This window comes from Lichenostomus cassidix, chromosome 5 (assembly GCF_008360975.1).
Source record: "Lichenostomus cassidix isolate B80296 chromosome 5, HeHo_3.0, whole genome shotgun sequence".
Lineage (NCBI taxonomy): Eukaryota > Metazoa > Chordata > Aves > Passeriformes > Meliphagidae > Lichenostomus > Lichenostomus cassidix.
In genome coordinates this window covers 62298321-62320018 of record NC_139486.1, presented here as the reverse complement: position 1 = coordinate 62320018, position 21698 = coordinate 62298321, and the positions used below count along the sequence as shown (strand labels likewise).

Below are 21698 nucleotides of genomic sequence, written 5' to 3'. Positions count from 1 at the left end.
GCGGGAGCGCGCGCCCGCCGCCCCGCCCCCCGTTGTGACGTCACTGCGCACGGCGCGCGCGGCCGCAGCCCCGAGGTGCCGCCGCCGCCATGGGGAAGAAGGCGCGGGCCGCGCCCGGCCGCCGGCCCATCCTGCAGCTCTCCCCGCCCGCGCCGCGCCGCGACGAGGCGGCGGGACCCGCGGGCGAGGGGGGCGACTCGGGCTCCGAAGCGGGTAAGGCGGCCAAGGCGGGTGGAAGCGCGGGGCGCTTTGTTGGCGGGGCGCGGCCTGGTGCGGCCTAGCGGGGCCTAGCGGGACCGGGGCTCCCGATCCACCCCCTCGTGCTGCCCCCAGCCTGAGCCCCCCGTAATTGACGCTTCTGCCCCGCAGATGAGCCCGAGACGGTGGCGGAGCCGCCCCGCAACCCGCCCAATCCGCCGCCTCCCGCTCCCGCCGCCGTCAAGGCCACAGGTAAGGGAGCGCCCCGGGTTGAGACGCGGGATTAAATCTCTCCTAAAAAATAGTGGGAGAATCTCAAGATTTAGGGGTGGAGCGGCCCCTGATGCACAATAATGACAAAAAAAATGGGGGAGTTCTGTTCCTAAATAGGGCTCTTTGTCTTAAATTGAAGGGGGTTCGGTCCTAAATGTAATTTTTATCGTAACTTTGGGGGGTTTGATTTTCAAACGTCATTTTTTGGGTCCGAAATGTGATTTTCTTTTTTTTTTTTTTTTAGACCAAAATGGGGGTGGGGCTGATCCTAAAAGTGGCTTTTTGTTTTAAGTTTAGTGGTTTTGATCTTAAACGTGGAGGGTTTGGGGTCTTAAGTGTAGGGTTTTGGTCCTTAACGTGATTTTTTTGAATCTATATTGGGGTTTTGGTCCTAGAAGTGGGAGGCTTTGAGGTTTTGAATGGCTTTTGGAGGTGCTAAATATGCATTTTCTGGTCCTAAGTGTGGGGTTTTTTGTGTTAAACATGTTTTTTTTGGTGGAACTGTGTTTGTTTCTTTCTCCATCACCCCCTATTCTTAATACAAATTAATTATTACTTCTTTAACCTTTAAGTATTGTTTCTAAAGGAAGAGAATTAACCCTTTCCTAAATAATTAACTCTGGGGCTGGAGTTGTCTCCATTTCAATTATTTTAATCGTGCTCTTATTTCCTAAGAGGCGATTGCCCATCCTGAAATACATTTTCCTACTCATTCCTGTACTGACTGCCCCTAAGCTGACCTGCCACTTGTACGGGGCTGTTCCCCCTGGGATGACCGCTGGAGGGGAGGGTGGGGGTTGGATCTGATTCCCTGCAGCAGCAGCAGGATTCCCCTGAGGACTCACTGTCCCTTCTGCAGGAGGTCTGTGCCTGCTGGGTGCCTATGCCGACAGTGATGATGAGGAGGGTGAGACCCCAGAGAAGCCGGCGCGTCCCGCCGACGCCAACGGCAGCAATTCCACCGACATCGACAGCACCCTGGCAAACTTTCTGGCGGTGAGTGCCACTCGGGGAGGGCAGGGGGTGGTGGGAGGAGGGGGCCAAGACATTGTTTTCATCCATTAAGTGCTTTGATTCGGCTTGGGATTTGAAGCTCACAGAGGGATGCTGTTTTTACAGGAGATCGATGCCATCACAGCCCCTCCACAGCCTGCTGAGCCCACCACTGCCTCCTCTTCCTCCTCCTCCTCCGTGCCACCCCCCACGCCGCCCCGGCCGGAGCCCAAGGATTCGGGTACCGGCCCATCCTCGGGCACAGCCAACGGCACGGGCTCAGCGCCGGCCCCGGAATGGCAGTACGACACCCAGTGCTCGCTGGCTGGAGGTGAGCCCCATTCCTGTCTCCAAAGGGGGTGCTGACAAATGGGTGTCACTGGGGAGAGAGGAGTGACGGGCTGTCCTTGTCCCCCCGGCAGTGGGAGAGCTGGAGATGGGCGACTGGCAGGAGGTTTGGGATGAGAACACCGGCTGCTACTACTACTGGAACACGCAGAGCAACGAGGTGACCTGGGAGCTGCCACAGTACCTGGCAACGCAGGTCCAGGGCCTGCAGCACTACCAGCACAGGTGGGCGAGACCTCCAGGATGTAGCCCTGTGGAATGTTGTCCCATCCCACCTTCATTCACTCTCTTCTTCCTCAGCAGCACCGTGGCAGGCACCAATGGCAGCTTCATGGCGGCCACGGAGCCTTTCCCTCAGGAGAAGGGAGCCCCGGGCAGCGCTGGCCGTGGGACCAGCCTCGGCAAGCGGGAGGTGAAGAAGGTCAGTCGTGTGGGTTCTGGTTGCCATGGGGTTTGTAGGCATCTCCTTGGGCTTCCTTGGAAGCAGGTGGGATGCTCTGCTCCATCCGCAGCCCTAGGAGGGGGCTGGCAACGTGGGCTCTTTCTCTGGCACCTGTCAGAAAGCTCACAGGGAGCTCATCCTGCAGGAAGTGAACGAGGGCGTGCAGGCTCTCTCCAACAGCGAGGAGGAGAGGAAGGGAGTGGCTGCAGCCCTCCTGGCCCCACTCCTGCCTGACGTGGTGAAGGAGGAAGAGGAGCGCTGGAGAAGGAAGGTGATCTGCAAAGAGGAGGTCGAGCCGCCTCTGGAAGAGGAGGCAAAAGCAGAAGAGGCTCCAGCTGTCCTCGAAGAGCCAGAGCCCAGCAGGGACCCCCTGGAAGACACGGGGCAGGAGGATCTGTGCAGCGTAGTGCAGTCAGGGGAGAGCGCAGAGGAGGAGGAGGAGCAGGACACACTTGAGCTGGAGATGGTGCTGGAGAGGAAGAAGGTAAGGGGGGACATTTGTCCCAGAAACAGGGTCACACATGTAGCCACAGCTTTCCTGGAATAAACTGGGCTGTCATGTCTCTGCAGGCAGAGCTCCGTGCCTTGGAAGAAGGTGACGGCAGCGTTTCAGGCTCCAGCCCCCTCTCCGATGGGAGCCAGTCGACCTCTCAAGATGCATCCCGCAGGCTGGCCTCCAAGAGAGGGAAATGGAAACTGTTTGTGGGAGCCACCAGCCCTGAATCCGCCAGTCGAGGCTCCAGCAAAATGGGCCGGGAAAGCCCAGAAGCAGGAGAAGCAGGTAAGTGAAAATGCTCCCTTTGGAGAGAGGAGCAGGGTGTCTTGTTTCCCTGAAGACCCACAGAGAGAAGCTGGGAAGGGCCATGAGGTACGTGTGCCAGGTGGGACAAGGCTGAGGAGTGGCTGTGTCACAGCCCAACCTCATTGGAATAACTCCTTTATCCTAATAAACCACATAGTGGCACTTATGCCATTTTCAGTGGTTTTTTGGGAGAAGGCACGCAAATAACAGCTGCCTCACATCCCACTGCCTTCCAATTCCTCTCAACATCACAAATCCAGCCTGTGGCACACTGCGAACTGTCACCTTCCATTTCCAAAGTTCAGTTTCTGAGCTGCCTGATACCAAATTCCAGACAGCTGAAGTGTCTCTGGAGCAGCTCCAGGGCTCCACAGTCAGTGCATAGGGAACGTAACTCCAGCCCCTGTGGCAAGGCAGCCCCAATTCCTGTGGGGCTTGTTCAACTCCAGGTGTGTGCGGATGTATCAGTCATACACAACTACCCCTCGTGTTATGTTGGATCCTCCAGAGCTGTGCTTCCCAAAATGCACCAGCTATAGCATTTTAAGGAGCACTCTGTGCCCAGCAGCTCTGGGACTCCCAGACAGTAGAATCATGGAATCATTCAGGTTGGAAATGCCCTCTGTGGTCATGGAGTCAGGCTGTTTCCCCCACACTGCCAAGGCCACCACTAACCCATGTCCCCAGGTGCCACATCCACATGGCTTTTAAATATCTCCAGGCATGGGGACCCCATCCCCACGGACAGCCTGTTCTGTTAAGGAATTTTCTCCAATATCCAACTTAAACCTTCCCTGGCACAACTTTGTTTCCTCTTGTCCTATCACTTGTTGCCTGGGAGCAGAGCCCTCCTGTCAGGGCATTGCGAGGAGCAAGAAGGTCTTCCTGAGCATCCTTTTCTCTGGATGTGACAGTCCCTTCCTAGCACAAGATTAGTGTGCCTGTTTAGGATAGAAAACTTAACAAAACTGCTTTTCCAAGGAAAAACTGGTACTTAAGTGCCTGAAGCAGGCTGTGTCCTGCTGAAGTAGGAGTTGTTGCCTGCACCATCCCAGAGTTCTTGTAGCCCTGAGGCACCCCTGCTTCAGGAAGGGATATGAGTTGGGTGACAACTCTGGCATTAAATCAGTGTTGTCATTTTTCCATAGGAAAATGAATGGTTTTGCTGGAGGGCTTTCCAAATATCCCTGAAGCCAGCTCTTCCCAGCAGCACCAGTTTCCACCTTAACCTGGAGAACAGTTAGTTGTCACTCCAAAATAACTAGTGTAAATTGAGCACCCCACTGCTATAGGGTGATTTAGGGAAGTGTCCTGCCTTCCAGCACCAGGACATGATGGGAATTGGGGTTCCTCTCCCCAGAGGGCTGTGGGATTCTGTCACAAACTTCCCTCTTTGGAATTGGTTGCTTGGACAGTGAATTAGTCATCTGAAGGCAAAACCTTCTGGTCTTGGCAGCTTTTGGGGACTTCAGTCTTAGATGATTAACTTATTTAATACCTGGTGGCTGTTATTGACAGATTATTAAGATGACAGATTTTGGGAGTTAGTCTCTTTGTGCTTCCCTGATGCCCCATATTCCAGGCCTTGCCTCATTGCTGCTTTACACTGTAGCAGCTCCAGTCCTCCCCTTCCCATGTTATCCTTCTGGAAGGATCCCCACCACCAAAACACAGGGCAGTGAGTATCTCTCTTTTTTAGTTTCAGGCTCTTGTCACTGGCTCTGGTGGTTCCTAGCTCTCTCCCTGCTCTTTCCCACATTGGCTTTGGTTCCGGGCACAGTGTCCAGCCAGCTGCTGACACTGCCAGGGAGGTGGTGGGACAAGGACTGACCTGTCCTTCCTTCTCCTGCAGCCCCAAGCATGGAAGCAACCGATCTGAGCTCAGACAAAGAGGCAGAATCTGAGGAGCCCCAGGAAAAAGCAAAATCACAAGGGGCTCCAAAAATGGAAGAGGAAGAGCAGGACTTAAAGGTACGGAGAGGCAGAGGTGCATGGCCATGAGATGAGGGATACGATGGGTGCTCCATCTGCCAAGGGACAAGGGACATGCTCCCCCAGCCACCTCTTCCCTGTGAACACCAGAGCTTTGGGCTCTGGATTTGGCCCACCTGAAGCTTTTAAAGCTCAGATCCCTGTGTGGCTGTGGGAACAGCTTGTTAAGGAAAGGCTGTGCAGGACTGGGACAATATCCCTTTTTCAGTAGGATTCAGCAGCAAAAGCTTGGATGAAAAGAGGGTGCGGGGGGGCAAAGACTGAGCCCTGGGTGTTGTTGTGACAGAGAACAACCAGTTTGATCTTGACTTTGTTTTCACCAATAATGATATTCCAGTCTCTGGCCCGGTCAGTCGTCCCGTTTCCAGGCTGAAGACTCTTCGTCCGTAATCTCTCCGTTTCTTGAGGCTGACGGTACCGCTCTGCCCTTCGCCCGGCATTACTTTTAGATGCAAACTGGGGAAGCCTTGAGGGTTTTTGCAGCATCCTGCTGATAGGTTTTCTCTGAGCCTTGATTTGCTCCTTTGGCTGCACTGCATCTATAGCAGAGCTCCAGGCTCTGGGGCAGTTTAACAGAGCAGTAGGGGAGATTTTTCCCGTTTGTCCTTTGGTCCACATGTCACTTGTTACCCTGAGATCTACTGCAGTGTGAAATTTGGCTCTGGAGTAATTTTGTGACGTTGGGAAATGTTGTCACCTCCCTGTGGCAGATGGGGAATTGCCGGCTCATGGTGGAGCCCGGGTGGAACCTGCAGTGAGAGTTGCCCATCCCTGTCCTCATTTCCCACCACTTAAATAATTTTTCTGGTGTGAAAAGGGAAGGGCTTTCGTGCTGTCATTGCGAAAAATCCCACATCTCTCCCATAAAACAACTTAAAGTTGAGATTTGATGTTCCCAGACTAAAACTAAGCCTCCTTTAGTGCAGCATCCATTTGAAACCTGATTTTAAAATGAGTTTACTTAAGTTAAAAGAATAAAAGCCCGTGGCAGGGCCAGACTTGCCAGTCCCGTGTTATCCCCTCTCCTTCCGGTCCCAGTGGGCGCTGTGACGGACCGTGTGGTGCTTTTCCATGCAGGATTCCCTTAGAGCTGTCGGAGGAATGCCGGCTCCCTGGGTAACCGGTACCGTTTGCTCATCGGGTTGGGATCTCTCTGGTTACAGGAGCTGCGCCTGGGCCTCCACTGCCCAGTTACCCTCTGCCTCCGGGATGTTCCCTGGCTTCTCCAGAGCCATGTTAACATGGGAATTCATATCCCTGCCTTAGGCTTCTCTAGGGCTTGCTTGTCTGGCCCATCCCCTCTCTGGAGATAAATGCTGCCTTGGTGGCTTTGGTGCACATTCCAAAGCCTCTTCTGAGGAGCAAAGCTAAAAGTAGACATTTTTAGAGTCCTCCTTAAAGCAGTGGTGATGCCGCTTGCAGGCATCCCTGTTCCTGCTCCTGATTCTGGCTTGTGGCTGCTTCCATGCAGTGCCCCCAGTCAGGGGGATGGACACAGGGAACCCCGTGTTCCCAGGCTGGAAGTTTCACTCCCATGGGACGCTGGGTTTGAGTATCCATGGTCACTGGGGGCTGACCTGAGTTTTGATGTAGCTGCTGCCTCTGCTCTGAAGTAAATCCAGAGCTGTTATCCCTTTCCGGTGCTTTCCAGCTAGTTCCTCTGGAAAGCAATGATTTACAGAACCTGGAATGACATCCTGGTCCATTCATTTGGGGAACACTCAGATTTAACTCTTTCTGCCGTGGCGATGCTTTTGCTGTAACTCCAGAGTACCGGAGCAGCCTGAGCCCATGCTGTCCTTCTGCACGGAGTCGAGCACAGTCTGTGGAGCTGTCACCCAGCCACCCACACTGCCCTCTCCCTGGGGTGCAGGACATAGCGGGACTTAACAGAGGGGGTGACAGGCATGCAGGGCCAGGGTGGCACGTCCCAGTCCTTCCAGGCTGAGGGGCTGCAGGTGGTCCCGAGCGGTGTTTCCCGAGAGCCGCCAGGCCGCAGCCACCCGGTGCCGCTCCCACAGGGTGGCTCTTGACTCTTCCTTTCTCCTGGCAGTTTCAGATTGGAGAGCTGGCAAATACTCTGACTAGTAAATTGGAGTTCCTGGGCATCAACAGACAATCTATCTCCAACTTCCACATGTTGCTGTTGCAGACAGAGGTAACCGAGCCTTCGCCCCTCGCTCCGGCCTCGTGTTCCAGAGCGGATCGGATGCAATCCGCCGTCCGAGCGCCGGTGCTGCGTGAGCCTCGTGGCGCCTTGCTGCGCAGGGCCCTCCCTTCCTCGGCGGGGGGAGAGCGTGGCTTGGCGCGGAGGCGGGGTGTCCTCCTCCTGGCCCCCCGCGTCCCATGCCGGAAGGGAACCTCCCGATCCTCGAGTCCTGTCCCCCCCTGGGGCCGCCGGCAGCCCACCTCACCGGCTTCCCCCGGTTCTTGCCCTCTAGACGCGCATTGCAGACTGGCGAGAAGGTGCTCTCAATGGAAACTACCTCAAACGCAAACTCCAAGACGCAGCCGAACAGCTTAAACAATACGAAATAAACGCCACCCCTAAAGGCTGGTCCTGCCACTGGGACAGGTACGCGCTCTCCTCCTTTCTCACCTTTCATCTCTGACATCTCAGACATGATTTGTGACCATCAACCACCCGACGACGCTGGCGCCGTCCCTCTGGCAGACTGAGAGCGGCTTCTGTTAGTGCTGGGCAGGCAGAGAAACATCCGGCACTCGCAGAGTTTGGGCCGGCCGCCAAACTGGAGGATCCAAATGGAGTGCCCAGTGCTTTGCAACGGAGCTGATTCCCTGATGGACAGAGCTGGTTGTCCCTCTCGCGAGTGTTCAGCGCTGTGGAGGGCGGGCCTGGGGGGTCGCGCATGCGAGAGCTCTGTGAACTTTGCAGGATCTCTGGATCAACTCTTCTGACCAACAGCTCTTCCAAAGGACAAACTTCAACTCACCGACGGAATGAAGAACAAGATTTCTGTCTCCTGCCAGCAGGTCAGACCCAAACATTTCTTTGTCTATTTGGCTTTCTTGATTAATTTTCCTTTGTTTGAAATCTTTGCTCTTTTGTTTTTCAGCTCCCAGATCCGCTCCCTCTCTCTAGCATTCACTGTGTGTTTGACACCAAGAGTATCATAAAAAACTCCGCGCACCACGGGGTAGGGGGGCAGCCGCTTCCCTCCACTGGGCTGTTCCCCGGTGCCTCTTCTCGGAGGGCGACTTTTGGCCAAGGCTGTGCTGAAAGTCATGATGTTAGCGAGACGTCGCCGGCGTTCCCGGCCCTCCCCTCCCTCGGAGTGGGGGGCTCAGGGAGACGTTGCCACAGCCAGCGATAGCAAATAGCTTTGAGCGAGTCGGCTCGGGCCTCTCCTGCCTCTGTCCTCAAAGTTGTTTGTTGTGTGTGGGAGAGCGGCAGCCCCGCTGCACGAGGGTCTCCCCTGCGAGAGCGCACCGCTGTCGTGGGCAGGCCCACCTCGGAGTGTCGGGGGCGGAGAAGGGAAGCTGAAGCCTCCTTCTCTTTCTTGTGATCTAGGGAGCATAGACGCTATTTCTATGTTAACGAGCGCTCGGGAGAGTCGCAATGGGAGTTCCCCGACGGGGAGGACGAAGAGGAGGGACAGCGAAGCACCGACAGAAAACCTGACGCTCCTCCAAAGCCACCTCCCAAAGACAAAGGAGAGCACCCCGAGGAGCCCGCCGAGCGCCCTGCAGGTACAGCCAGGGACACAGGAGGTTGCTGGCAGTGGGGGGTCCTGGCTGCAGAGCAGGGTGTGGGAGGCCAGGGCAGTCCGTGGTGTGTCCCAGCTGCTGAAGGGAGAGCTGGTGGCCTGAGCAGGACCGCTGAATCCCAGCTGTCCCAGCTGCTGGAGGGGGAGCTGGTGGCCTGAGCGGGACTGTGGGCAGGGGCAGGCAGCTTGGTCTGTAGACCGGGTGGTCATGCCCATGTCAATGTGTATTCTTCAGGCTCCCTTTGTAAAGAATCCTTCTCAGGCCAAGTTCCTGCTACATCTCTCATGCCGCTCACTCCATTTTGGACTCTGCTTCAGTCCTCTGTCCCGGTCCTCCAACCTCCCTTGCCTTTGGAAATGCCTCCACCGCCGCCGCCTCCCCCAGACTCACCCCCGCCACCTCCACCGCCACCCCCACCACCCGGAGAAGATGGGGAGATCCAGGAGGTGGAGATGGAAGATGAGGGGGGCGAGGAGCCACCTGCCCCCGGAACTGAGGAAGATGCTCCCCTGAAGTCTCTGGTGCGCCCTGCTGCCAGCAGCAGCCAGGTGAGCGGTGAAACCAGGGCTCCACTGATCCCAGAGTGTGAGTCTGGGAAAGGGATGTTCAGTGGTGCTCCTGGCGCAGCACTCACCTCGGCACTCTGTTCCCAGGCTGCTGTTGATCCCAGCCCAGCCCCACTGCTCTCGGCCAAGCCGCAGAAGAGGAAAGCTGTGGAGATGAGCCCGGGGCTGATGCAGCGCACAGCCACTATTGGCAGCTGCCCTGTCATCTACAGCCAGCCCCTTATGGCCACGGGCAAGTACCAGCCATCAGCTGTGCCCTTGGCCTCCCTGAGGCCACGCCAGCGGCTCCAAAGCGAGATCCAGGGACGCCCCAACCTCCGCATGGCTCCGGGCCATGCTGGCCCTCAGCCCACAGCGCTGGGGCTGCAGTCTGGCTACCTGGGTGTGACGGGACCTGCCACACCTTCTGTGATGGGCTACTCAGAGTGCGCCACACCTGTCAGCCTAGCTGCCACAGCCACCACTCAGCCAGCCCCAGCACGGGGAGCCCTGCCCTCCGTGGGCACTGCAGCCGAGCAGCCACCGCCCCCACCACCCCCACAGACGCCCCCGCCGCCCACCCCCAAGGCGCCGCCGCCGCCGGAGAAGGAGAAGCCAAGGAAGGGGCGCAAGGAAAAGGTAGGCTGGATGGATGGTCCCTCACTGGCGCCGTTCCCCCTCCTCACTTGCCAGCCACACTCACCACTCTATTTGTGGCACAGGGCAAGAAGGGCAAGACGAAGATGCCATCACTGGTGAAGAAGTGGCAGAGTATCCAGCGGGAGCTAGATGAGGAGGAGAATTCCAGCTCCAGCGAGGAAGACCGGGAGACCACAGCTCAGCGGCGCATTGAGGAATGGAAGCAGCAGCAGCTGATGAGGTACAGACCCCGGGGCTGGTGCCAGGACACTTTCTCGTGCCCTGTAAAGGCGGGGGATCCATGGGAGGGCCATCTGGATGCTGACATTCCGCTTTATCCCTGCAGTGGCATGGCAGAGAGGAACGCCAACTTCGAGGCATTGCCAGAAGACTGGCGCGCGCGCCTGAAGCGGAGGAAAACCACCTCGAGCACATGAGGCGCACAGTGCCACACACGCCTTTTTTTTTTTTGCTTTTTTTTTTACAGATGTACAGTTCCTTTGACCATTGTCCAATAAATCGTATCAGTTTGGGAAGTGCCTTCTTGATTCTGCCGAGGGCAGGTGGTAGATGGGCATGGGGAGCACAAACTTGGGTGGGAGTGGGAATTATGGAGGGCAGGAAGGCTCTGCAGAGGGATCTGGTCGGGCTGGATCAATGGGCCAGGGGTAAAGGTGTGAGGGTGAAGAAGGCCAAGTCCTAGGTCCTACATGTGGGACACACCAACCCTGTGGAATGCTTCAGGCTTGGGGAAACGTGGCTGGAAAGCTGGAAGAGGCCCTGGGGGTGCTGGTGAGAGCAGCTGAACATAAGCTCAGGGTTACCTCGGTGGGCAAGAGGCTGGTGGTACCTTGGCTGTCCCCACACTGGGGTGGCCCCAGGCCCAGGGCAGTGTCTGTCCCCTGTGCTGGCACTGCTGGGCCACCTGCAGTTCTGGGAGCAGTTCTGGGCCCCTCATGGCAAGAGAGATGCTGAGGGGCCATCCGAAGAAGGGAACGGAGCTGAGGAAGGGTCTGGAGCACCAGGAGGAGCTGGGGGGGCGCAGGCTGGAGGAGGCTCAAGGGGGCATTCCTCTCTCTACAACTCCCTGGCAGGTGGAGGAAATAGCCTCAAGCTCTGCCAGGGGAAATTCAGGTTAGATATGAAGAGGAATTTCATCACAGAAAATGTCAGGCATTGGAAGGGGCTGCCCAAGGAGGTGGTGGAGTCCCTATCTCTGGAGATGTCCAAGGAACGACTGGACATGACACATAGTGCTCTGGGCTGGGTGACAAGGTGGGCATCAGGCACAGGATCCCGGAGGTCTCTTCCAACCTTAATGAGTCTGAAATCTCTCTGGCTCCTCTCTCAGCTCTGCTCCAGGACCGCCCCGTCCCTCCCTGTAGCTCAGCAACCGCGTCCCAGCCCAGCCCCGGCACTGCCACTGCTGTTCCGGCTCTCCCGGGGCTCTCGCTGCCATGGAGCCCGCGGGGCGCCGCGCTGCTCAGGGAGGGGAGGGGGCTCCGGGAGGGCTTGGTGGGGGACGGACCCTCAAGCCCTATGACAGCTTCATCCGCACCCACCTGCGCTTCTATGGCTACTTCCGAGGTGAGCCCTGGCCGCGGCAGGGTGTCGCCTCCTGTCCCTGGCTGTGTCCCCTCCTGCCCCCTGGCTGCAGCGCTGCTCTCCCCAAGGCCAGAAGACTGGCAGGGAAGAGACTGCAATGTCCCCGGGGGACCACTTCGGGCAGCATCCCAAGGCATCTACCACCGGCAGCACCAGCGCTGGCTGGCAGCGAGGTCCTGGGCGTGAGCCAAACCGTGAGTGAGACCCCGCAGCCCCTCACAGCCCCCCAGCACTGCATCCTCCCAGCACGGAGAGTGTGGTGGGAGGGCCTCACCCTGTTCCTGCCTTGATTTTGGGGGATGCCTCTACCTCGCCACACCGGAGACCCCCAGCCCTTCCTGGTGCTCTTGCAGCCCCTGGGGCACCAGAGCAGACCCCCAGCCAGGGCAAGCCAGCCCCCTCAGCACAGCCCTGGAGATCTCCAGGAGAACCACGGGCTGTGTTCTCCCTCCCTGCCCCAAGATGGCCTGTGGAGTGTGAAGTCATCCAGGAGACGATCAAGCACATTGGTGAGGAAATGTTCAGCTGTTCCCCCGCCTCACCCCTGTGCCTCACCCTGCTGTGCCCATGGTGTTTGTCTCTGTGTCCCCCCCTCTCTCAGAGTGGGTCCCCCCTGAACAAGAGCCCTTCTGCCCACCCACGGGCCCAGAGCAGGCCCCGGACATCCTCAACGAGGAGCAGGGCACTGTCGTCTACCACTCCAGCCCAGGTACCGGGGCACAGGCAGCACCCCTGGGTGCCCTTGCTCTCCCCAGAGCCTCACCACTGTCCTTGCTCCCCCTGCAGCACGCCAAGGCTCCTGCTTCACCCGTGCTCGGACTGGGGGGGCCCCGGGGCCCCTCTCCTCACCGGCAGCCCCCTTGGAGGGTCCCCAGGACACCACGCTGCTCTTCGAGTCCCGCTTTGAGAGCGGGAACCTCCAGAAGGCCATCAAGGTGTAAGGAAGGGGCCAGGGGGCATGGGGGAACAGTGTTGGGCTGGGATCTGGAATGTGGCCCTTTCCTTCACACAGGGGTCCCTACGAGTACGTGCTGATGCTGCGGCCGGACCTGTACACGGCCAAGCACACCCAGTGGTTCTACTTCCGTGTCCAAAACACCCGTCGGGAGCCGTTCTACCGCTTCACCATCGCCAACATGGCCAAGCCTAAGAGCCTCTACAGCCAGGGTCTGCAGCCGCTGCTCTACTCCCAGCAGGATGCCCAGAGCCGCGGCATCGGCTGGCGCCGGGTTGGGACCGACATCCGCTACTCCCGTGGCAGTGTGGGGGAGCCACTGGCATTCCGGCTCAGCTGGACGGTGCGCTTCCCTCACGACAGCGACACGTGCTTCTTTGCTGCTTGCTACCCTTACACCTACTCTGACCTGCAGCACTACCTGCGTGCCCTGGTGAACGATCCGGCACGCTCGCCGTACTGCGCGGTACAGGCGCTGTGCCACAGCCTGGCCGGCAACACCGTGTACCTGCTGACCATCACTGGCCCCGGCGGCACGGCTGGCAAGCGGGTGGTGGTGGCGAGTGCCCGTGTGCACCCCGGTGAGAGCGGCAGCTCCTGGGCCATGAGGGGATTCCTTGATTTCCTGCTCAGCACCCACGAAGATGCGCAGCTCCTTCGCCGCCTCTTCGTCTTCAAGGTGGTGCCGATGCTCAACCCCGACGGGGTGGTGGTGGGCAACTCCCGCTGCTCCCTGGCGGGACAGGATCCCAACAGGGCCTATGGGGCGGCGCTTCCTGGCTCCTTCCCCAGCGTGTGGCACCTGCGGGCCATGGTCCAGAGGTGAGGCGGGCGCAGGGAGCCGGAGGGATGGCGCCGCTCCTGTGGCAGTGCCAGTGGCCATATCCTGATGCACGCAGGGTGCTGGCAGAGCAGGAGGTGGTGCTGTACTGTGACTTCCACGGGCACAGCCGGAAGAACAACGTCTTCATGTATGGCTGCGATGCCAGGGGGGATGATGCCAGGACACGACTGAGCCAGCGCCTGTTCCCCCTGATGCTGAGCAAAAATGCCCCTGACAAGGTGGGACACAGACACCTCAGGGCTGAGTGTTGCGGTGACAGCAGGAATGCAGCCACCGTGCCACTTCCCACGGTGTCCCTGTGGGGTTTGGGACCCCACTGATCCTGGGCCCCCCCAGTTTTCCTTTGCCAGGTGCAAGTTCCAGGTGCAGAAGAGCAAAGAGGGGACAGGCCGGGTCTCCATGTGGCGTCTGGGCGTCTCCCACAGCTACACTCTGGAGGTGGCTTTCAGTGGCTCCACGCTGGGTGAGGGACGACCACAGCCAAAGGGACAGTGCCAAGGGGGTGGTCCCGGGTTGGGGAGCTGCCCTTGTTTCCTTGTCCCCGTCCCCTCCAGGCAGGAGGAGCTCCCACTTCAGCGTGGAGGACCTCAAGTCGCTGGGCCGCCTCCTGTGTGACACCCTGCTTGACTTCTGTGACCCTGCGCCCGCCAAGGTGTGCTCAGACCCAGCACAGGGTGTCCCCATGCCACAGGACTATGGTGACACCCGTGCTGTCCCACAGCTCCAGCAGTGCCTGGCAGAGGCAGATGCTCTGCTGCGGCAGCAGATGGGTCACGAGCCAGGCTCTGGAGGCAGCTGGAGTGATGTGTCCCCCTCAGAGCTTGAATCCAGGTATGTCACCCCTGTCACCCTGTGTCACCCCGTGGTGCCAGTGGGGGCTGCAGGTGGTTCTTTGCCCCCTCAGCACCAGCGGCTCTGACAGCTCCTTGTCGGATGGGAACCCAGATGACTTCCAGAGCCCAGACTTGCCGGTGAGTCCCCATGTGCCACCAGTTTTGGGGTGGGAGTTACACAGTGCTGGGGTGGCATAAGGTGACAAGAGGGTCCTAGCAACTTCGCCATCCAACACAGCCAAAGCCACGCAGGAGGAAGCAGCTGCAGAGAAGGAGAACAAGGAATGCCCTGCGCCGGACAGCCCAGAGCCGCACCAGCATTCCGGTGAGCCTGGAGCCACCACAGTCCATCTGGGCCCCAGGGGGACAGTCCTGCAGGGACACTTGTCCCCAGTGCTGTCCCACCCCGCAAGTGGGTCTGACCACTCTCTTGTGCCCCCCAGGCTGAGACCCGCTGGCATCCAGTTCTTCCTGGTGTCCAGAGTGGAGGTGGCACTGCGAGAGGGAAGCCCAGAGCCAGCTCCAGTGTTACCTTTCCCAGGGCAGCTGGAGCAGAGAATGGTCACTGTGCCACCATGAGAGAGAAGCCCAGAGCCAGCTCCAGTGTCACCTTTCCCAGGGCAGCTGGAGCAGGGAGTGGTCACTGTGCCACCATGAGAGAGAAGCGCAGAGCCAGCTCCAGTGTCACCTTTCCCAGGGCAGCTGGAGCAGGGAATGGTCACTGTGCCACCATGAGAGAGAAGCGCAGAGCCAGCTCCAGTGTCACCTTTCCCAGGGCAGCTCAAACACGGAGTGGTCACTGTGCCACAGTGGTAGAGATGCCTGGAGCTGACTTTGGAGTGACCCTTCCCAGACCATCTGAAGTTGGCACATCCCACTGTGCCACCATGGGAAGGCATCAGCTGGACAGTGGCACAAGTACTGTGTCACACTGCCAGCCACTACTGAGCTCCTGCCACTGTGGTGCCACCAGTGACCACTCCCAGGATCCAGATGTGGGAGTGATTCCGGGGCCATCCTGGCAGCGGGGTGGGCTCAGGCCCAGGGCACGTCCCCTCACTGTCCCTGCAGTGGCCTCCCGCTGCTGTGCCTGTGCTCGGCAGTAAAGATGCTGCCACCTCCACATCCCTGCCTGGTGCTGCTTGTTCTCATTGCGATGTCCCCTTAGGAGTCCCGTTGTCCCCCAGCCTGGCCAGAGGCTGCTGGCACTCAGCCCCAGGCCACCATGGTGTCAACTTGTGGTGTTACATTGGGCTCTGCCACCCGGGTGTCACCTCTATTGCCTGGTGCCACCTCAGTGCTACCACCATGGTGTCACCCTGGGCTCTAGGGTTGTGCAGTCACTTTAAGTCTACCACCATGGTGTCTCCTCGTCCCTGTCACCGTGCTGTCCTGTAGTCCTGTTGTCAGGTCCTGTAACCATAGTGTCACCTCAGCCCAGCCACCATGGTGCCACCTTGGGCTCTAGGGACATTGTGTGTCCTCAGCCCAGCCACCATGGTGCCACCTTGGGCTCTAGGGACATGGTGTCGCTTTAACTCTGCCACCGTGGTGTCTCCTCCTCCCTGTCACCACGCTGTCCCCTCCATACCCGCGGTGTCCCCTCAGGCCCCGCGGGTGCCCCCAGTCCCGCAGGCCCCGTTGCCATGGCAACACCCGCGCGGCGCCGCCGGCCGTTTCCATGGCAGCCGCTGCGCGCCCAGGGCGCCCCCCAGCGGTCGGAAGGGCGTCACGGCGGCACCGGACGTACCGGGAGGCGGAAGCGGAAGCGGCGGCGGCCGTGGCCGTGTCCTTCTGTGCCGTGACGCCGGGGCGGCACCATGGCGGACGCGGCTTCGCAGGTGCTGCTGGGCTCGGGGCTCACCGTGCTCTCGCAGCCGCTCATGTACGTGAAGGTGCTGGTGCAGGTAAGGGCGGGGATGGCGGGGTCGGACGGCGGTTACCGGGCTCGGCACCGCTCGCGAGGGGTGTGCAGCCTGCCTGTCCCCGCCTCAGGTGGGCTACGAGCCGCTGCCGCCCACCCTGGGGAGGAACATCTTCGGCCGCCAGGTATACCAGCTGCCCGGCCTCTTCTCTTACGGTGAGTCCGCCCCGCCGGGGCCTCCGCGGTGCCGTCCGGTGCTGCCGTGGGGTTCCGCCGCGGCTGACTGTCCGCGCTGTCCCCAGCCAAGCACATCGTGAAGGTGGACGGGAGAGCGGGACTCTTCAAAGGCCTCGCCCCCCGCCTCTGCTCCAGCGCCATCGGCACCGTGGTGCACAGCAAAGTGCTGCAGGTACCGGCACGGGCGGGGCGCCGGGCCCGGGGCGCTGCGGGAGCCGGGGGACACCGGCACCCCTTGGCTCCCCCGCCGTGCTGACCCCGCGCTGACCCTGCCCTTTGCTCCACAGCGGTACCAGGAGGCCGAGCAGGCTGAGGTGTGTGCAGAGATCCTTCCCTTCCCTTCCCTTCCCTTCCCTTCCCTTCCCTTCCCTTCCCTTCCCTTCCCTTCCCTTCCCTTCCCTTCCCTTCCCTTCCCTTCCCTTCCGTTTCTACATCCCTCTCTTCTCCTTTCTCCCTCTTTCCGTTTCTCTATTCCTCTATTCCTCCCTTTTTCTTTCTCTCCTTTTCTTCTTCTCTCCCTCCTCCTCTTCTCTCTCTCCTTCCCTCTTTCCTTCATTCTGTTCTCCTTCTCTCCCTCCTCCCTTCCTTCTTTTTCCCTCCTTCCTTTCCTCCTTCTCCCCTCCTTTCCTCCCTTCTTTCTTCCCTCCCTCCCTCCTCCACGTGCCCCCTGGCCTCGGGCAGCCCCAGCTCTGCATCCAGAGCACTCTGGTGGGCCAGAGTTTCTGACCCCACCCTGGGGACAGTGTCCCCTCTCCAGGGGGCTGTTCCCACCTGACTCCTCCTTCCCCCTCCAGCCTGGAACCAGCAAGAAGGAGCCGGTGTCCTCGCTGGAGCAGGTGCTCAAGGAGGTGAGGAGGAGGAGGAGGAAAGGGCTGGGATGTCACATCCCTGTCCCTTCCCAGTGACACTCTGTTTGTCTCCAGACCTCCCGGGAGATGGTAGCCCGCTCCGCCGCCACCCTCATCACCCACCCCTTCCATGGTAGGTGCTCACCCTTCCCAGGGGACCGGGGTCAGGGGCAGTGCCAGCTGCCTCCTGTTGCTCCCATGTCACTCCTGTGTCACCCCTGTGTCCCCACAGTGATCACCCTGCGCTGCATGGTGCAGTTCATCGGCCGTGAGACCAAGTACAGGTATGGCCTGGGGGCTCTGGGGGCTCTGGAGGGACCTTGGGGTCCTAGGATCCCCTCTGATGTTATCCCTCCTCTTCCTGCCTGTGACAGTGGGACACTAAGCGCCTTCACCACAATCTACCGGGAAGAGGGAATCCTGGGATTCTTTGCGTGAGTGCTGGGCAGGGAGGGAGTGGCACGGTGGGTGTGACATCATTGGAAAGGTCCTGAGCCCTCTCCAGCAGCTCTGGATCATTCACCTGAGCATCCCTGCTCCCAGGGGTGGCTGTTCCCCCATCACCCGGCTGCTGTGGGAACAGCCTCCCCCCATCCCAAACCAGCTGTTCCCAGCTCTCCACACAGCTGGATCCAAACCCTCAGCTGACATTCCCACTGTTTCTTCCCCTGCAGCGGCCTCATCCCGCGGCTCCTCGGGGACATCCTCTCCCTGTGGCTGTGCAACATGCTGGCCTACCTCATCAACACATACGCTCTGGAGAACGGGGTAGGCTCCGCTCCAGGATCCGGGGGGCTAGGAGCTGATGGGGGGCAGCTCCAGGGGTGTTCTGGGGCCACAATCCTTTTTGGGGGAATTTGAGTACCGTTGCTCCTCGCACAGGTCTCCACCATGACCGAGATGAAGAGCTACTCTCAGGCGGTCACTGGGGTGAGTACAGCCACGGGTGGGAAGTGGGTCCTTTCCCTAGGGAATGGTGTGTTCCCAGAATCCTGTGGCTGCCAGGGTGGGGATGGAGCCAGGCTGGGATCAGCCAGATCAGCGCACAGGCCAAGGGATGCTCCATGGAGGACGTGTGTGACCCTGTGGAGGTGGCAGGAATGGGCTCCCTCCCCGGGGTGAAACTCCCAGGGATTCTCCCCGTGTGGAGGGAAGAGGGAACATTCCACTGATCCCTGTTTTTCCTGCAGTTCTTCGCCAGCATGCTGACCTACCCCTTTGTCCTAGTCTCCAACCTGATGGCTGTGAACAACTGCGGGTGAGTCCCTAATCTGCATCTGCATCTCTCCACCCCGGGTCAGCTCCTGGAACCACTTTTCCAAAATTCCGAGATGGAAAAGGTGCTTCCAGTGCTCCGTAGGGTTGATCCCTCCTTGGTTGAAGTGGGAAAGGGTCGTTTTTGGGTTCAACCCAATGTGGAGCCACGGAGGGAATGGGTCCTACCTCCCCAAGTGGGAATGATTCCCTGTGGGAATGATTCCCTGTGGGTCTTTCCTCCCTTCCCCAGGTTGGCCGGGGGTCTCCTTCCCTACGCACCCACCTACTCCTCCTGGCTGGATTGCTGGAGCCAGCTGCACAGGGAGGTAAGTGCTGGAGCTGGGATGCACTGGGATATACCAGGACACGGGGAGGAGCCGGGTAGGAGCCTCACGGTGTTTGGAGGGGCTGCCCTGGACCTCGTGTTGCCCCTCCATGGTCATTTTCCCTTTCCAGGGCAACATGAGCCGAGGGAACAGCCTGTTCTTCCGCAAGGTTCCAGCAGGAAAGCGATATGTGTGGGAGGAGCGGAGGTTCCGCTGATTCCGGAGATGGGAGTGGGATTGAGGAGCCAATGCTGGGCTCTGGAAGCGAAGAATCATGGAGAGTGATGATTTCTATACAGTTTTTTAAAAATCATTTCCTGCTGAGAGCTGAAGGTGCAGGTGTGAGAGTCTCTGTCCATGGGGGTTTCCCAAGAAGTAGGGCTGGCTGGTCACCAGCATTCCCTGATTTATCCAAGAGCCTTTTCTCAACTTCCCAACTTCGGACACTCTGGAGGCTGTTTCCACAGGGGAAATTCCCTGACACCCCCAGGCAGGAGGGGATACAAGGCTGGTGACAGAGAAGGGCAGTGGTACATGGGGACAGTGAGAATTAGGGGGTGGGTGGATAATGTATGCCTGGAAGCAGTTGTTGGACACCTGGAAGGGGTTGTACACAATTGGAAGGGGTTGTTACACACCTGGCAGGGGTTGTTGGACACCTGGTGGGGGTTGTTGGACACCTGGTGGGGGTTGTTGCACACCTGGCAGGGTTCTTGCAAGGCCCATGGAGATGGCAGAGCGCATTGCACACCTGGGCAGAGGTTTGCACACCCGGGGGGTGTGTAGAGCTGGGAGGTGGGGGTCACACACAGCTGGCAGGGGTTTTCACACACCAGCAAGAGGGATGCACTCCAGGGAGGTGTTACTGCCCACCTGGTGTGGTTGTTGCACACGCGGTGAGGGTTACAGCAGGGCTGGAACAGGACTTGAGCAGCCGGCAGAGCCGGAAGGTTGTTGCAAACTTGGAAGGTAGGTCGCAAACCTGGCAGGAGTTGTGCCACACCTGGTGGGAGCTGTTGCACGGCTGGAGCAGCACTTGCACACTTGGCAGGGAGAATGCAAAGGTGGGACGTGGGTCACACGCCCGGCAGGTGCTGTCGCACCCCCGGGACAGAAGGGCCGCGGCGAGGGCGGGCTCGGTGCGGGGGGGCGGTGCCGGTCCCTCCCTCCCTCCGTGCCTCCTCCCTCGCTGCTCCTCCCCGCCCCGTGCCGGCGCCATGGCGGGCCCAGGCGGTGCCGGCGACGGCGGGGATGTGCTGAGCGGCGGCAGCGAGCGGCGGTGCCGAGCGCAGCTGGCGGCGGGGGGCGCGGGGGGCGCGGCGGCGGCGGCCGCGGTGCTGGTGCCGCTGTGCTCGGTGCGCGGCCGCCCCGCGCTGCTCTTCACGCTCCGCTCCCGCCGCCTCGCCGGCCCCCACAGCGGCGACGTCAGGTACCGGCGGGGGGAGCGGGCACCGGGGCCGGGCCGGCCCTGACCCCCCCGATCCCTCCCGCAGCTTTCCCGGTGGGCGGCGGGACCCGGCGGACGGGGACGCGGTGGCCACGGCGCTGCGGGAGACGCGGGAGGAGCTGGGGGTGGCCGTGGCACCCACCAGCGTCTGGGGACAGCTGCGGACCCTGCCCGACCGGGTACCGGGGAACGGCGGGGCTTAGGGGCGCAGGGAGGCTCGGGGGGACAAGGGCATGCGGGGACAAGGACAAAAGGGCAGGCGACAGGGACACAGGGATGGGTTCAAGGTGAGCAGGGCCATAGGTGACAGGGGCAAGGCAGGAGGATCATGGGTGAAGGTTCGAGATGACTGGGATAAGGGCTTCGGGGTGATTGGTTTGGCGTGACTGGGTCACAGATGACAGAGGTTTTGGTGACAGGAACAAGGGGTGACAACAAGACAGCAGGAACATGGAGAAGGGTTTCTGTTGTCAGGAACAAAGCAGTTGGGACACAGGTGACAGAGCAGGGGTTCTGGGTGACAGGGACTAGGCAACAGGAAGATGGGTGATAGGGTGCAGGTGACATGGGGACAGGGACACAGGTGAGGGGGGTTGCGGGTGACAAGATTGGAATGACAGGGACAAAGCAGCAGGGTCATGGGTGACAGGGACAAGGCAGCAGAGTCATGGGTGATGGGCTCAGGGAGACAGGTGATAAATGCTACAGGTGATGGGGATTCTGGGTGACAGGGACAAGGGCGCAGGGACATGGGTAGTGGATTTGGTGTGACAGGAACACAGTTGCTGGGTTACAGGTGACAGGGACAAGTCAGCGTGGACATGGGTGACAAGATTTCTGGGGATTCAAGGAGACAGGACACAAGACGGTGGCACTGATAGGGTGACACTCGTGGTGGGTGCCTGCACTGGGTGCAGGGAGGTCAAGGCACAGGGGTGGCACTTTGGGGTGGCAGGTGTCACCCTGTCCCTTGCTGACACACCTTCCAGCACGGAATGACCGTGGCGCCCGTTGTAGCCAACCTGGGGCCGCTGGAGGCCTTGACGCTGACCCCCAACCCTGACGAGGTGAGTGACTCCTCCCCAGGCCTGCTCCCCTTCCCCAGGCAGCCAGCCCCGGTCACCACCCCGGTCACAGCCACGGTCTGTGCCAACAGGTGGAGGAGGTGTTCACCCTGCCCCTGGCTCACCTGCTCCGCGAGGAGAACCAGGGCTACACCCACTTCCGCACAGCCAGTGGCTACGGATACACCTTGCCCGTGTTCCTCAACGGCCCCCACAAGGTGTGGGGGCTCACGGCCATTGTCACCGAGCTGACCCTGGAGCTGCTGGTGCCCGGCCGCTACCGCAGGAAGACCCATGTGCCACCCCGGAAAGCTGCAGCCTGAGCAGGGAGGGGGCAGAGGTGTGGGGTCCCTGTGCCTTGGTTCTCCACCCGTGCATGGGGAAACAGCCCCGAGCCCAGCGGTGATGTCGCACACTGTGATTCAGTAAAAGCCATGTTTGGAACTGCCCCGGGCTC

General features: G+C 60.0%; 4 protein-coding genes and 2 long non-coding RNA genes across 9 annotated transcripts; 4 read left to right on the top strand and 2 right to left on the bottom strand.

The window, feature by feature from the left end:
* The first annotated feature begins 52 nt into the window (after positions 1 to 52).
* Positions 53 to 10497, top strand: FNBP4 (formin binding protein 4). 3 transcript variants are annotated; one of them, XM_085063425.1, is made up of 17 exons: positions 53 to 213; positions 370 to 450; positions 1331 to 1467; positions 1591 to 1795; positions 1887 to 2037; positions 2113 to 2233; positions 2400 to 2738; positions 2825 to 3035; positions 4909 to 5027; positions 7102 to 7206; positions 7490 to 7623; positions 7945 to 8042; positions 8581 to 8759; positions 9095 to 9325; positions 9431 to 9961; positions 10045 to 10202; positions 10308 to 10497. In XM_085063425.1, exons 1-17 carry the CDS (start codon positions 90 to 92, stop codon positions 10396 to 10398), a joined length of 3015 nt encoding a protein of 1004 aa, XP_084919551.1. In that variant the 5' UTR covers positions 53 to 89; the 3' UTR covers positions 10399 to 10497. The 3 variants fall into 3 exon arrangements, with proteins under 3 accessions (XP_084919551.1, XP_084919550.1, XP_084919549.1); XM_085063424.1 differs by lacking the exon at positions 7945 to 8042 and having other exon boundaries at positions 2116 to 2233; positions 9012 to 9325; XM_085063423.1 differs by lacking the exon at positions 7945 to 8042 and having other exon boundaries at positions 9012 to 9325.
* Positions 10498 to 11064: 567 nt separating this feature from the next.
* On the top strand, positions 11065 to 15323 carry AGBL2 (AGBL carboxypeptidase 2). Its single transcript, XM_085063382.1, is given in 13 exon segments — positions 11065 to 11595; positions 11598 to 11760; positions 11920 to 12075; positions 12168 to 12275; positions 12353 to 12503; positions 12579 to 13343; positions 13421 to 13583; positions 13702 to 13828; positions 13920 to 14017; positions 14087 to 14196; positions 14270 to 14336; positions 14437 to 14523; positions 14642 to 15323. Coding segments are annotated over 13 exon segments (2835 nt in total). The 5' UTR covers positions 11065 to 11418; the 3' UTR covers positions 15305 to 15323.
* Positions 13500 to 15821, bottom strand: LOC146437026 (uncharacterized). The gene is made up of 2 exons (XR_014852794.1): positions 15706 to 15821; positions 13500 to 15654 (listed from the first exon to the last, which is right to left on the bottom strand). It is a non-coding gene; the product is annotated as an uncharacterized LOC146437026 (long non-coding RNA).
* Positions 15822 to 15945: 124 nt separating this feature from the next.
* MTCH2 (mitochondrial carrier 2) lies at positions 15946 to 19062 on the top strand. The gene is made up of 13 exons (XM_085063407.1): positions 15946 to 16105; positions 16194 to 16278; positions 16365 to 16471; positions 16587 to 16613; positions 17094 to 17147; positions 17223 to 17280; positions 17380 to 17431; positions 17522 to 17581; positions 17822 to 17915; positions 18030 to 18077; positions 18338 to 18405; positions 18655 to 18730; positions 18861 to 19062. The coding sequence occupies exons 1-13, from the start codon at positions 16019 to 16021 to the stop codon at positions 18945 to 18947; spliced, it is 903 nt and encodes a 300-aa protein (XP_084919533.1). The 5' UTR covers positions 15946 to 16018; the 3' UTR covers positions 18948 to 19062.
* Positions 18904 to 19543, bottom strand: LOC146437024 (uncharacterized). The gene is made up of 2 exons (XR_014852791.1): positions 19432 to 19543; positions 18904 to 19368 (listed from the first exon to the last, which is right to left on the bottom strand). It is a non-coding gene; the product is annotated as an uncharacterized LOC146437024 (long non-coding RNA).
* NUDT8 (nudix hydrolase 8) lies at positions 19235 to 21689 on the top strand. 2 transcript variants are annotated; one of them, XM_085063390.1, is made up of 5 exons: positions 19235 to 19368; positions 19432 to 20159; positions 20224 to 20356; positions 21167 to 21244; positions 21334 to 21689. In XM_085063390.1, exons 1-5 carry the CDS (start codon positions 19303 to 19305, stop codon positions 21562 to 21564), a joined length of 1236 nt encoding a protein of 411 aa, XP_084919516.1. In that variant the 5' UTR covers positions 19235 to 19302; the 3' UTR covers positions 21565 to 21689. The 2 variants fall into 2 exon arrangements, with proteins under 2 accessions (XP_084919516.1, XP_084919517.1); XM_085063391.1 differs by lacking the exon at positions 19235 to 19368 and having other exon boundaries at positions 19811 to 20159.
* Positions 21690 to 21698: the final 9 nt, after the last annotated feature.

Bases quoted from the DNA above. Each gene is read 5' to 3' on its own strand.
- FNBP4 (XM_085063425.1), top strand. From the start codon at position 90: ATGGGGAAGAAGGCGCGGGCCGCGCCCGGCCGCCGGCCCATCCTGCAG. The intron at 7,207-7,489 runs GTAACCGAGCCT...CTTGCCCTCTAG, and splicing joins TGTTGCTGTTGCAGACAGAG to ACGCGCATTGCAGACTGGCG. The intron at 8,760-9,094 runs GTACAGCCAGGG...ACTCTGCTTCAG, and splicing joins GCCCGCCGAGCGCCCTGCAG to TCCTCTGTCCCGGTCCTCCA.
- MTCH2 (XM_085063407.1), top strand. From the start codon at position 16,019: ATGGCGGACGCGGCTTCGCAGGTGCTGCTGGGCTCGGGGCTCACCGTG. The intron at 16,279-16,364 runs GTGAGTCCGCCC...CGCTGTCCCCAG, and splicing joins GCCCGGCCTCTTCTCTTACG to CCAAGCACATCGTGAAGGTG. The intron at 18,078-18,337 runs GTGAGTACAGCC...TTTTTCCTGCAG, and splicing joins ACTCTCAGGCGGTCACTGGG to TTCTTCGCCAGCATGCTGAC.
- NUDT8 (XM_085063390.1), top strand. From the start codon at position 19,303: ATGCCTGGAAGCAGTTGTTGGACACCTGGAAGGGGTTGTACACAATTG. The intron at 20,160-20,223 runs GTACCGGCGGGG...TCCCTCCCGCAG, and splicing joins CCCCACAGCGGCGACGTCAG to CTTTCCCGGTGGGCGGCGGG. The intron at 21,245-21,333 runs GTGAGTGACTCC...CTGTGCCAACAG, and splicing joins TGACCCCCAACCCTGACGAG to GTGGAGGAGGTGTTCACCCT.